This window comes from Thunnus maccoyii, chromosome 5 (assembly GCF_910596095.1).
Source record: "Thunnus maccoyii chromosome 5, fThuMac1.1, whole genome shotgun sequence".
Taxonomy (NCBI): Eukaryota; Metazoa; Chordata; class Actinopteri; order Scombriformes; family Scombridae; genus Thunnus; species Thunnus maccoyii.
The window spans coordinates 21,172,887-21,186,419 of record NC_056537.1 but is presented as its reverse complement, the minus strand read 5'-3'; the positions used below and the strand labels follow the sequence as shown (position 1 = coordinate 21,186,419).

General features: G+C 41.7%; 1 protein-coding gene across 1 annotated transcript; it reads left to right on the top strand.

The window, feature by feature from the left end:
* The first annotated feature begins 127 nt into the window (after nt 1-127).
* Nucleotides 128-12,768, top strand: plekhg7 (pleckstrin homology domain containing, family G (with RhoGef domain) member 7). Its single transcript, XM_042411916.1, has 17 exons — nt 128-417; nt 1,310-2,096; nt 2,940-2,965; nt 5,371-5,489; nt 6,203-6,243; nt 6,599-6,700; nt 7,165-7,314; nt 7,578-7,673; nt 7,949-8,047; nt 8,742-8,855; nt 9,248-9,422; nt 10,414-10,529; nt 10,895-10,982; nt 11,076-11,155; nt 11,258-11,411; nt 11,661-11,758; nt 12,478-12,768. Exons 2-17 carry the CDS (start codon nt 1,455-1,457, stop codon nt 12,586-12,588), a joined length of 2,211 nt encoding a protein of 736 aa, XP_042267850.1. The 5' UTR covers nt 128-417; nt 1,310-1,454; the 3' UTR covers nt 12,589-12,768.
* The last annotated feature ends 765 nt before the right edge of the window (nt 12,769-13,533 follow it).

Below are 13,533 nucleotides of genomic sequence, written 5' to 3'. Positions count from 1 at the left end.
ATATAAGTCTATCTAATGTCCCCAAAAGTGACCATGATCTGATGTGTGTGTGTGTGTGTGTGTGGAGAGAGAGAGAGAGAGAGAGAGAGAGAGAGAGAGAGAGAGAGAGAGAGAGAGAGAGAGAGCATTGGTGTTCCCATGCAGTCGCACCTTTTCCAGCAGAGCTCCACTCCCACATTTCATTCACTCCCCTCCACACAGACCTGTTCCTTTTCTCTTGTCTGTTGTCAGGAAACCAAACACCGTCTGCCGGAGACTTTCTCCCTCAAATCCCTTTCAGCCTTATATCTGAGCCTGGCTGTTTAGTTTGCCTCCGACACCACCAGGACTACTACACCCCCCTCCTCCGCCTCCTCTCTTCGGGTCACACTTCACTTCACCGCCAGTCGGTCAAGTCGTCGCGGAGCGCCGGTGGATGTAAGTAAACCAGACTTCTTACATTTCAATGAATGCTTCTTTCCGAGCCAGGTGCGGTTTCTGTTGTCACACAGGTGTTATCCAGTAGAGTGTATTGTGAGCTGAAAAGTTACGGGCTGTTGTCGCATTGTTTCTTCTGTTGCCTTTGTTGCCTCGTGGATGAGCTCGCGCGGCTTTGACTAACCAATGAAATGATCTTGATATGGTGAAAGAATCGTAGTGAAAGCGACCGGAGAGTATCTTTATCAGGCTGCTAATAGGGCAGATCAATATCAGAGTACAAACACGGCCTCTTTAGCTTCTTTTTTATCTCACACCACATTGTCAACACTTACATTAACAAACTGTGCAGCTCCTTACTGTACTTATGTAGTGTCTCATTAGTTCTATGCATCATGAGTTATGATTTTTAAGATTTCATTCCTCATTTTTATAATGTTAATGTATTCATATATTTTATCTCACAATCCATGTGCAATATTTTACATATCTTTGTTGTATTTTGTTATATGTAATTTATTGACCATTGTATCGGGTTTTTTTGACTATGTATAGAATTAATTTGATTGCAGTTGGGTGTAGCACTGTTGCCCAAGTCAGATTTTCCTGGAGACAATAAAATATATCTTATCATTGTCCCATTGGTTTTTAGGATAGGAAAGTCCACTTGGTCCCCCCACACACACACACACAAACACACACACACAGATGTATTCAGACACACTGAATTGGACTATATCTTTGTAAGGCTACTTTATTGCCAACCAGCTATTTTCAACCCTGTTCAAATCCCCTTTTAGAGGATTAGGTGGTACATGTGTGCCCGACCTGCTTCGTTTTGCTTGCTTGTGGGTATTGACACGTTTTCTACTTCTTTTTTTTTTTTCCTCAGAAGCTTGAGAAGTGAATGGTGTGATCAGTGTTGGAATGCAACAGGATTATCATCTGACCTTAACCCAGAAGAGGCAAAGCAACCAAGACCATTGAACCACACGTTTTCTGATCTTTGCTGCAACTACAATGACTTTGTGGTTAAAATGTCTACACTGAAGCACGTTATTCTGCAGGATAAAGGCCAGGACGTTGACCAGAAGTTGGACTGGAGTTACATTGAATGGGTTGAAAATGAAGTTGTCACCACAGGTGTGGTGGACGCGCAGACACAAACGGATTTGGGGCCCTGTGAGCACAAGGAGAGTCAGACCAGCAGCCCGGTCATAATGCACATAGATCTCACACGGACACACTCCAAGCTGAGACATTCGTCCCTGGTGGACAACGATGGCTTGGTTGCACCTTTCTTCCAGTTTGACCGGCAGGCTCCCGGCCGTATCTCCACATCTCCCACCTTGAGGAGGATGAGGAGCACTCGACGTCCTCTGACTGATTCCCGGGATCCTGTCAAGATGGGGAGCACGCAGGAGGAGCGTGCTGCGAGCACGGCATCCCCCGTAACCCCCCTCTCCCCGGTACACAGAGTCAAGTCTCCTCTTGCAGCGAGCCCCCTCTCTGATGGAGAGATCTGTCACGATCATCAGCCCATTTCATCCTCCGGCCGACAGAGAACCAGATCACAGAGATCAAAGACTTTTGACAACAGTATTACTTCCACGAGACAACAATGTCGCAGTGCTCATCCTACTCTAATGAAAGATTTTGGATTTCCTAGTGAAATACAGGTGAGCTTTTACCTGTCTGTCAAAGCATTATTTTAATTGAAGCATGTCTACATTGTAAGGGAATCACGCAAACCTCTTCCCACCATCACCACGAGCCATGTGCTGATTTTTTTTTTTTTTTTTTATCCAAAGCCTATAAATTAAATTGTTACACATTCCTTCCTTGCGGAAGCCCTCTCTCCCTCACTCTGCCTTGCCTCCTGCGGTGGTCATTCACAATGCAAGCTTTTGACAGCAAATGAATCAGCAGTTACATGCACTGACAGCTCTGACCAAACCCACTGCCCAGAGAGCCCTGGGAAGTGTTCTCCTTGGGCCCCTATTCACCGCAGTCAGCAGTCACCCAATAATGGAGGGGTCAGTGAGCGATGGAAAAAGATAATGGGGAGATCTATTCATCAGCTCCTGGTATTCAACCAGGCACATTCTCAATAAAGTCCCGACATTCTCCTCAGATATCAGAGGCTTTTGAATCCAAGCGACCACTTAAAACACTGAGTCAGATTTGAACGTCTTTGAAAGTGATATAGTGGTGTCGTTAGCAGTAGGAGGCCTGTGCGCGCTTTGTTTAATGCTGAGTGTACAGTCGGACACTGCTAATATGGCATGTAAATAGTATAATCACAGCTTTTGATACTAGCATTAAAACCTACTGTAAGAGCATTTTTTACACTGTAAAATCATCTTACTTGAAATGTTTTCACTTAAACACGGCATCAACCAAAGCCTGTTTTCCATTTTTAAGGATTTATTGTATTATATGATTTCAGTAAACAGTGATGTATGATTATAGAAAGGTTAAAGTTTCACATGAACTGATGCATTGTTTTCTTCTTTTTGCAGGAGAAAGAGCACTGCCATACCAATAGGTAGGTGCACCTTGGGCTGCCTTTGCATGTTTAAGCGTAGTTTCAAGTTTGTATATCAGGAATGTAGTCAAATTTTTTTCCTGTATCTGATAAGCTGAACTACAGCGCTCACCTTTGTTTTGTCCTTGTTTTTTGTCCCTTTGATTTATCTCTGATTTGCATGATGAGCCATTTCTGTCTCCAAAATATCTGTCAAATCATCTCATTAACACAAGAATTTGAGCTTTAACATTTTGCTTCAACAACCAGAGCGCCTCGTCTTAACGTGCTCGCCGGACACTCGTGAGCAAAGATGATTGGACCTTTTGGTTTAAGGAGCCCCATTGTGCATTCATTGTCAGTCATGTCTTTGTTAATGGAGCATAAGCTTGGTGGGTTAAGTTTTGAGAGTCCCATGGTTATGTATGGGCTAGACAAACCCTCATTAAGGCTGTTTTCTCTTACCGCCACCCACACCCCTCCTAATGGGCTGCCGGGCTCTTCCCCTCACTGGATAATTAGGCAGCTATTGTCCCTGTAATTACACCCTGGCACTGTGCCTCTTACAGTGACCGGGCCGTGCGAGCCATTGGTCGGGACAGTTTTGTTTTTGAGCATCATTATTTCTCTCGTTGTGCGGGAACAAAGCACCCATTTTTACAAGTGCTCTCGGTGGCAGAGAGGCTGACACAGAGAGAGCTTTCGGAGCGGCCACAAAGCAACAGGATGTCATTGTGAGGATGCTGTGGAATGAACTGCACGGAGGCACTGACCTGGTTTAGAGGAGTAATCGTTCCTTTCTTTACTGTCCCATTAGCCACGTATCCTCCATAGTGCTCAGGTACGGCTGCTGCTGACTGTTATATGTTTTACTGTTGATTCAGCACTGCCTGTATATACATTGATCTGGCGGGAACAGGGTTTATATAAGTTTACCAGAAAAAACACGGTCCTTGCCAACAAGAGAAAGGAACAGTTGGTTCTTTCACATTTCAACAAAAGTGCCCTGGAGGAAAACGTACCAGGTTACAACTGTTCAGCTGTAGAATAACTTATCCTCCTAGCGTACAGGTTGGCCTACATGTGCATTCGAGTTTGTCTTGTTTGCTGTTTGTGCAACTGAGCAGGCGCGGCAGCAGATATGCAACTACTTACATAGGGATATTGGGTTTATAGGAGGAAGAAAATCTTCTCGTTCGGTCTAACTGAACAGTTTTTACATACAATAGTAGACAGAGACAAACCAGTACCAGCATTGTTCCTCTTGCTTGTACTTCTGCTCTAGTTTTATTGTATTGTTAACATAAACAGAAACATTAGCCCTCATGTGTAAGCCAGGCTTCCTCATGGCCTTTTCCAAACCTCCTTTTAAATTTTGTGTAATTATTTCTCCTTTATCAGTTCGTTTTCTATCTCACTCTGAACTCTAAACTGTTCTTTTTAACTCCAAGCCTGAAAATTTCAGAAGTGAAACCACAGAGCGTAGACTCAGGTCACTGACCAGCTGTCGATCAGTGTCAGTATGCTGAAAGTGAATCTAACCTTTGGCAAAACCAGCCTGTCTGGTTGCTACGTACCTTATTTTTGCTGATTGCAGCCATGCTAAACGACTAGAAGTCACTTGTTAACTTTGGCACCGTTTGGATTGTGACTGTTGTGATCAAATAGTCACCACTCAGGTTTTACCACATTAAGAATCTTTTTATTCTTGCAATGAATTGAAACCTTCACCTGGCCTCGCTTTTGCAAGACATTCAATCTGCTTACTTAATATCAATCACCCTTAACTCCATAACATGATTGAATTACATTGGTTATGGAGTTTGATTTTTAATTTCCACACGTGAATGCTCCTTTTTACTTTCAGCAGTAATCCTTGAAGTACAACAGCAGAGGATAAGTCAAAACACTTGAGAACAGTAGCAGCTCGAGCTTTGCCTGAGGCTAAAAGGCAGGCCTGTGTTTTTCCAGCCTCAGCTATGGCTTGGTTACTAACTATGAAAGGAGACAAAGAGGATTATAACTGGTAAACACTGACAGCTTGCACACAAGCAGGGTGATCCATTAATCAGCAGCTATCCACATATAAGCCAGACACATAATACTTGTCCTTTATAATTTCTGCGACTTGTGTTAATCGCCAATTTGCTGCACAATGCGGATGGTATTTCAGTGGTATTTCAAGCATGTAAAATGACAGAAGGAATTCTGTTATTTCCTGTGGCTTGCAGTAAGTCTATTCTCTTTGGCTGTATTACATTTACAATAGAATAATAAAATGTCTTGTTACAGTGAATCTCAGATGTCCAATGGGGCTGTTTTTAAAATGTCAAGCACTACTACGAGTTTTCATCTTAGCGTGTTTCCAAAAGAAAAAGTTTCAAGTGGGGGATCTCATGACGTTCACCTGTCTACCGTGTCCTCAGGCTGCAGGAGAGGAGGCGGAGCTCTGTGGTGGTCAGCTTGCCCGGATTGGATGTTTCACCAGGAGACCTTTTTGTATCTAATGGAGTCGCTGACATATTAAATGGTTCCGACGTCTCTGGTAAAACGATATATGGTGTAATAGATGCTTTTGTTATGTTGTTTATTACTCTGTGAGCCAAGTCTCTATCAGTCCAGGCAGAGCGCCAGGGATCCACCCACTGTTAAGTGATGCTTGCACATAAACTGATTTATCTTGCCATCAAAGCTAGCGTCAGTCAACTTACCATTAGACAAGCAAACAAAATGAGGCCTTAACAAGTAAAATGAGCTATCACGCTGTTCCCTAGTCAGAGTAAAAGATGTGCTTATTAAAGTTTGGTCATGGCCCGCTCTCCATAACAGTGGAACGGGCTTTAAAGAGTTCACCAAATAGTAGCTATGTTATATACTGATTATGATGGTTCTATAAACTATCCCCATTCTAGGTTTTGACCCTTGAGCCCCATAAAGTTGGAAGGACCTCACAGATTTCACTATTTTAGTTTTCATACTTGAATTCTAAATACTTGAGCTTTCATATTTGGCACCTTTAGAGCTTTTGTAGGCAAACCTAAATTTGATTTATATGTAATCCATCGTAAAACTTTAACCAGTCATATGTGCCAAAGTAACAGCATATTGCACTCGCTGTAAGTCGTGTCCTTGAGTCCAACACAGTTTTTATCCTAACACACTGTTCTGTTTGTTTGTTTCTAATCCCATCTGTTGGACAACCAACATTCTGCCTCGTACCCTTTTTAATCAGTATTTTGTGTTTATTATTTTTTACAGATACTAAGAAGTTAAAGTGGCCTTTTTCAAGGCGCAGTACGGTAAGTGTGCTGTGTGTCTTTTTGTGATTGTTGGCTTCATACCACCAGTGTGTTTGTGGTTTGTTTTGATGTACTTTGTTTTAGCAGTAGGCAGTTGGTTCGGACATTGTTCTCTGACCCACTTCTCAAAGCAGATTAATGTGGCTCCTCTTATCCGCAGTGTTTGTAATTGGCCAACACTTGAAATGCGAAACTTGAGCCAAACTTGTTAATTTGGTTTTGTGTGCAAGATGGTTACAAATGTTTGAACAAAATCACAAATATGCACACATATTTTTTCCTTGATCAACACACACCCATAACTGTAATCCCTTTTTTAAAATCCGCCTAATGTCTTTGTTTTTTCACCTTTCAGACTAAAGGGAAGTCGCACATAGGCACGGTGTCAGATATCGAGAAACATCTCTCGACAGCACAGATTCCAGACTGGAGAAACCCTGACCTTCAAAAGTATAAGGTGAGAAATGAACACAACAACAACAACAGCAAAAAAGAACCCTTTAAGCATTGTGGTTTTTGTTATGTAAATTGTGTTTGTTGTGACTGCACAGAGTGACTTCTAATCCAAACGAAGTCACAGTTCAAACAACTAAGACATCCAGATTTCCAATCCAAACAGAATTCAATGTTTAACTTGCGACTCTGAAATAACAGAGCAGCAGTGAGAGGGAAGCTCCTGCAACATTTAAATGACACAAGTTATGCAAGAACCAGAATTTCTAGGCAGTAACCAGTCAGGTACTGTACACATGTACATAAACAAACACGGCACATGCTTGAGTCTATCAGGACGGTGGTAGCAAAGAATATACAGTTATTAAACAAGAAAAATGAAGATAAATGTCTCATTCTTCTCTTTTTGTGTCTTTCTCTTGCCAATCGGTGATTTTTTTTTTTTTCTTTCCATCCATCTGTGTACAGGACTACTCTCTGGCAGAGTTCCTGCGGGACCAGTCTTCCCAGGTGAGCGCCACCTCTGACCCTCAGGGCTTCAAGAGAAAGGAGGCCATCTGGGAACTCTTCACCAGCGAGTGTGTTTACTTCCTGGATCAGCTCATGGTTCTCAAAGAGGTGACTCTGTCCGCACAATGCCTCGTATTGCACACGCACATGCAAATACGCACGCACACAAACACACCACAGGACCACAAATAAATAGACCAAACCCAAACGAAACCCAACACCTGCTGCTTTGTGCTGTTCGTCTTGTCACTGAATTCCTCACGGAAAAGTCTGAAAGTTTTCCATTCTTTACAGTTGTGAATTAGAAATGTTATGCCAGCGCGACAGATAGCCTGAGTCTGTTCTCTCTCTGACTTCTTCGTTGCATTCAGGTGTTTTTGGCTACACTCACGAACCTGCAGACGAGGAACTGCCTGACTGATGTTGACTTGTGGAGGCTGTTTGCAAACCTCAATGAGCTTTGCCTGGTGAGACATGATGCAAATAAGTAACACTTGGCCTGCCAGCTTTGGATGCACTATGTAAATAATATAACAGCAGCCTTCATGCAGCTTATTGTGCAGCGTCAAAAGCAAAATAGGAATATTGGGAATTTTTGCAACAAGCATCTTCATGTAGCATCTATAGCACGACTCTGCTCTTATGTAATTTTCTCTACTTTGAACAAACTGAAAGCAACGGAGCTTTGACAGTATTTTGTGGTTGCGTGGCGACACTTGACACTGATTGTTTTCTGCTGCAGGTGAGTTTTGGTTTCCTGAGCAACCTCCTCCGCGTTATCAGGGACATGTTGGAGATTACTGAGGGTGGCGGGCCCACCCTGCTGGAGCTGCTAGGCAAGGCAAGTGTGACTCACATGTGGACACACACTTAAACTGACACACTCTCTAGTCTGCACGCAATCATTCATTCAATTGCAAAACTCCACTGATTAGACATTGGAGGCAAAAAATATTATTACATTTTCAATCCCAGACTGATAAAAGCAGCTGGATATTCAGTTTATGTAAACTAAAATGTTATCAATAATCAAAGATTGTAATGTTTAGAGTTATTATATACTTTATTTGTGCACACCAAATATGTATTAAATATATGTATATTGTTTTTGTGACACATTCATTGTTGCTAGTATTTGGCTGTCTCATCTCACACTACAGGAGCCTATCCAGAATAAAATATAACAAGTAAGAAACCATATTTATGGCTTTGACTGGATTGGGTTGTCTCAAATAACGTGCACATCCTCTGAAACATCTACACTAATTCTAGTTTCATGTTTTGTTCTTTGATGTTAAATAATTTTGAGCTCTTGAGTTCAACAAAAAAGAACTTCTTCCTCATGCTGTTAATTATGCATCACAAAAAGCAGCAGGGAAGGAAATAATTCAGTTCACGGGAACTGAAAAAACATGTCACACTTGTTCCATCACAGGTTATATTTTCTTCTTCTTCCTCTCTTTTATGATCTGTCTATCTGCAGTTTATTAGGTAACGTGATGCAGTATTTGTGTAACACTCCTATCTGTTGGCAGGCTTTCCAAGAGAGCATATGTCACTGCCTGGAGAAGTACTGCCTCAACTACTCTGCGGCTCTGCTTTATCTGGACAGCCTGAAGCCCAGAGAGGACTTTGGATCTTACGTGAAGGTACAGGAGGAGAGTCACTGAAAGCAGCTAAATTGTATGTGTGTGTGTGAGTGTTGCAAGGACACCGTGTACTTTGACAACACAGCAGGCAGAGCAGTGCCAAATATGAGAGAGAACACACAGCAACATCGCTGCCTAAATGGCAAACAACCTGTTCAGTGTCACCGAGGCCTGCCAAAGAGAGGAATTTGTCCCCTGTGTAACCTTCCCTGTCATCCATGCTTATGAACCTGTTTGGGGTTTTAATTGTGTTGTGGTTTTAGATATCATTTCTCTTCACACGCTTTTCACTGCCCATCCCCCCCCCCCCCCCCCTTTTCTTCTGTTCTAACACCGTGTCGACCTCTTACACCCCTCTGACCTCCCCTCTTTTTCTTTCCTTTTCTCCCCAGTGGTGCGAGAGGAATGAGCAGTGCCGGAGGCTGCAACTGCGTGACCTGCTGGTGGCGCCATTGCAGAGACTAACCCGATACCCGCTCTTGTTGCGGAACATCGCGAAGAGATTTCAGACAGAGGCGGAAAGCAAAGGCCTGCAGACTGTAGCGGAGCAAGTGGACACATCTATATGTGAGCAGCATACACCGTTTTCACTTTCATTTAAAAGAAAACAAATACATCACTTAAAGAGGCCTATATTTCCCCAAAACACGCCGTGATGCTCTTTACCACCTGCCTTATCAGCAGACTACTCTCACTGATTAAGTGCGTATTGTTGCACAGCTAGTTATGTGACTTGAAACACTTCACACAGATCTTGTCAGCTGCTGATGACAAGCTAAACTTCCCTCTGCACCTCATGTGTCATTCAGCTGATCATGACTGAAGCGTTACTGCAGCAGGGCTGTAGAGGTGGTTTACAAACATATCATAACAAGATCCGAGAAGAATGTTAAGCAAATGTAAGTGAGGTTATCTCCATCAATACAAATACAGAGAGACCAGGTTGTGTGTTTTACAGCAAACAGGCTACATGACTTGGATGGCAGCCAGCAGCCCTGACTGGTCATTCTTCACTGCGTGCCTCTGCCTGTAGACCTGTTGTGGCAGTTTACTCTGTAACTAGATGGACAGGCTGTGGGAAATGCGCTGCAGCAACGCACCTCACTGTCATTTTGTTGCACTGAACAAATAGCCTTTCAGAACCACACAGCGTAGGGCTCACAAATCACTTTCCCATAACCATTAAAGAGGCGCGGCAGAGCTGCGGAGTTGATGTGACAAAGATCATTTTAACCTCTGCTATGATACGTAGGCCAATGTCTTCTGGGTGTGGGGGATAGTTACTGTAAAAGATGTCGTAATCTCTCACGATATCGCCACACCCGTGTTTGGCAGGCAACCATGACTATACAGGAAAACATTACTCATGTTGTCACACTGTGAAGAGCAATTTATCTGTTATTTGAAATAAAGATCTCACGAATGTGAACAATTTGATCCCAAAACTCAGTAATACTTACCTAACATGAAATGAGTTTTTAGCAGTACATTCCACTCAGAGGTAGTTGTCTGTTTTTGTCCCTCTCGACTGAAACGGCATCTCTCTGTCTGTCTCTAGGTGATTTAGAGGGAAAGGTCAAATGGCTGGATAACTACCAGAAGGTGAAACAGCTGAGAGATGCCCTGGTGTGGCTGCCTGTATGGGAGAGAGACAAGCGTGCCTTCGTCCCTGAGGTTTGTCTGATTATATGTATATGTTAATATATTAGTATTTAAGTTTTTGTGTGTGTGTGTGTGTGTGTGTGCGTGTGTTCGTGAGCCGTGTTGACAGAGCAAAGCATAAAAGTTACAGCTGTGCACGACGCTTCGCCCGTCTGTATTGTACAGATAAGATAATCCGGTTATTTACCTATCTGGGTGGGAAATCAGACATCACAGTCCTCATGAAAAGAAAATTATTTCAGACTATTTACATTTCACAAAGCAGTGTGTCATTAGCGGTTACTTTGGTCTCAGAAACGCAAATGTTGAAATATCAGCTTACATGTCAAAAGGTTGTAAGTATTTCCTCCTCATCTGAATGACTGTTTCTCTTTCAGAATCTGAAACATCTCTTGAAGGCCGTAACCCTGGAGAATCTCATTTCTCACAGGAGCCTGCTTCACGAAGGGAAACTGGTGCTCATAGGTTTGTACAGTCGGCACCGGTCCAGCAGATTTTACGTTAACGCTTAGATTTGAGCACAATCTGACAGCATCTCTCTTCGGTTCCTTTAACCAGAGAACACAAAGCTGATCGATGTCTATCTGTTCCTGTTTGACGAATTCCTGCTGATCACAAAGATAAAGCGAAACAAGAAGGTACATACCTCTCTGGTAGATATTCACTACAGTATGACTCTAACAGGCTGTTGTAATGCGACCTCATATCACCCTGTGTCCTTTCTTCCTTGTCTTGCATAGCGGTCCATCGGTCCAGACCAAAATCCTCTGAGGACACCGCAGCACCTGGAGCTGGATCAGCTGCTGAAGGAGGGAAGCACCTTCACGGTTCTCGACCAGCCTGTCTCTCTGGACCGACTGCAGCTCAAGAACATTGATCAACTAAACGCCTCAAGTAATAATAGCAACACTAGTACCATACACATTGTTTATTACATATTTCGGACATCTTCAGAATGCTTATTTACTGTTAAATTTGATGCTGTGATGATCACTAACGGTTTATTTTTCACTTGATTATTTATCTGCTGTCAGAGAGTGAATACACTGAGTGCGATTTTTTTGTCTGTGTTTACAACAAGTATCACTAGCTATAGATGATGTAATTTAATGGAAGAATTGTTATATTCTGCTTCCTTCGTAGCATCGGGGCTGCCTCATTCCTTCATAGTCATGCACCAGAACCGCTATCAGCAGTGTATAGGTGCATTCATCCTGCAAGCTGCGTCAGAGGCTGCCAAGGTAGATCACTTCAGCTGTGACATGCAGTCCAATGAGAGCTGGCCGAGCACTGATTAACTTCATGAAAATAATGCGTGAATACCATACGGATGTGCAAAATGATATACGGATATGTTATTTATATATTCAAATTATATTCTGACTAGCATTTATGTAAGACTGCACACTAAACAGAGAATCACAGAAATAAGGCTAGTTTAGGGTTTTTACTCTTGATTATCTTTTTAAATGTATGTATATCTCAAGGCAGTTTTCTATGTAGGTGAATTAGTTTATCAAATAAAGCAATTTATGACTTTTACATTAGTTCAGATTTACTTTGGATGCTCAGTTATTTATGGACATGAGCCCAAAACTTCATCTTCCTAAAATATTCATTGGTTTTATCTGCAAGTTAAACTTGTAGATAAAGTTAAACTAAAAATTGCTATGTAGTTTGGAGCTTGGTCATATTAAAGATTATTGAATATTACAATATAATTTCCAGTACAGTATCAGTTATTTGAGCCTCTCTGTAAATGGAGGGAAAATGTTAAAAAAGTGACTGAACAGGAGTGATTGTGCATGTATGAAGCTGTTTTTTTTTTAGCTCTGGCAAAGTGTTGCTAATGACTCATATCAACACACTTTACAATTGAAGGGGGGATGCAAATGAAATAATCAATATTATCTGAGGAAACCATCTTAACAGTAAACCTGATGATATCTCTATTTTCCAGAGAGCGTGGATGTCTAAGATAGAGGGCGCTGTGACAGCACTGCTGAGGCTGGACTCTCAGCAGCCGCGAGTCAAGGGCTACTCACTGTGGCTGGAGTCTTCACAGATATGACTCATCGATCAGCACTAGAAGCCATCTGTACCGTCCCTGCTGTCAATGTGCACTTCACTGTCCCCCTGAAGTCGTGTAAATGACTGTACTAGCACTAGGATCATTTTTGTAAACTCATTGTTTGCCTTGAGAGGCAGCTGCTGCAGTAGTGTACAATAAATATCTGACTGTGTAGCACAAGTGGTTCTCAAGTGTTTTTCATTTTTAACCCTCAAAGACTGTTTTATATTCTGTCCCTTCACAGTATCCCATAATAATTAAGTCTCTATACCACACTTCTGAACCACAAGTCTGTTTTACACTCATAAATACTTAAGTAGTAATTAATAAATGAGTGATTAATCCATAATTAAGCTTAAACAGAGAATGTTTAGGTTTTACACTATTTCTCTATAGAGAAAACTCACAATCACACTATATTATTGTCTTATTTGACCTAAAACAGGACAACATAACAGCCATCATGATTTTAATGAATTTTATTAATTTGTGAAGAATGCAAACATTTTTTAAAGGTGATTTTTGAATAAATATGGGTCAAATTTAAACTGGAATACTCTCTATAGTATGTATAAAAATGTGTATCAGCCTCACAATTTAAAAAAAAAAAAATTACATTTTTGTATATTCTAGGTCACTTTGGAAAAATCCTTAAAATTTCCAGCTAAAAGAACAGTTTTAAGCGTATGTAAGAGTTAAGAGCATTATGTGATTTTAAGAATATCACAGTCTTCATCGGAAGATGAGTTTGCTCAGTTGCTTCATAAGAAGTCCTTGAAACGCTCAGAACATCTACATTACTGAACAAGCTCAATATGCTAAAGATCATGTGATATGGTCAAAAGCTCCAGAACAGCTGTTATATACTAAACTATTATATGGAGCTGTTATTTCATCAACTGATGTTTCCAAAGTCAAGAATGACTTGATGCACAAACTCACAAT

Bases quoted from the DNA above. Each gene is read 5' to 3' on its own strand.
- plekhg7 (XM_042411916.1), top strand. From the start codon at position 1,455: ATGTCTACACTGAAGCACGTTATTCTGCAGGATAAAGGCCAGGACGTT. The intron at 6,701-7,164 runs GTGAGAAATGAA...ATCTGTGTACAG, and splicing joins CTGACCTTCAAAAGTATAAG to GACTACTCTCTGGCAGAGTT. The intron at 11,412-11,660 runs GTAATAATAGCA...CTTCCTTCGTAG, and splicing joins TGATCAACTAAACGCCTCAA to CATCGGGGCTGCCTCATTCC.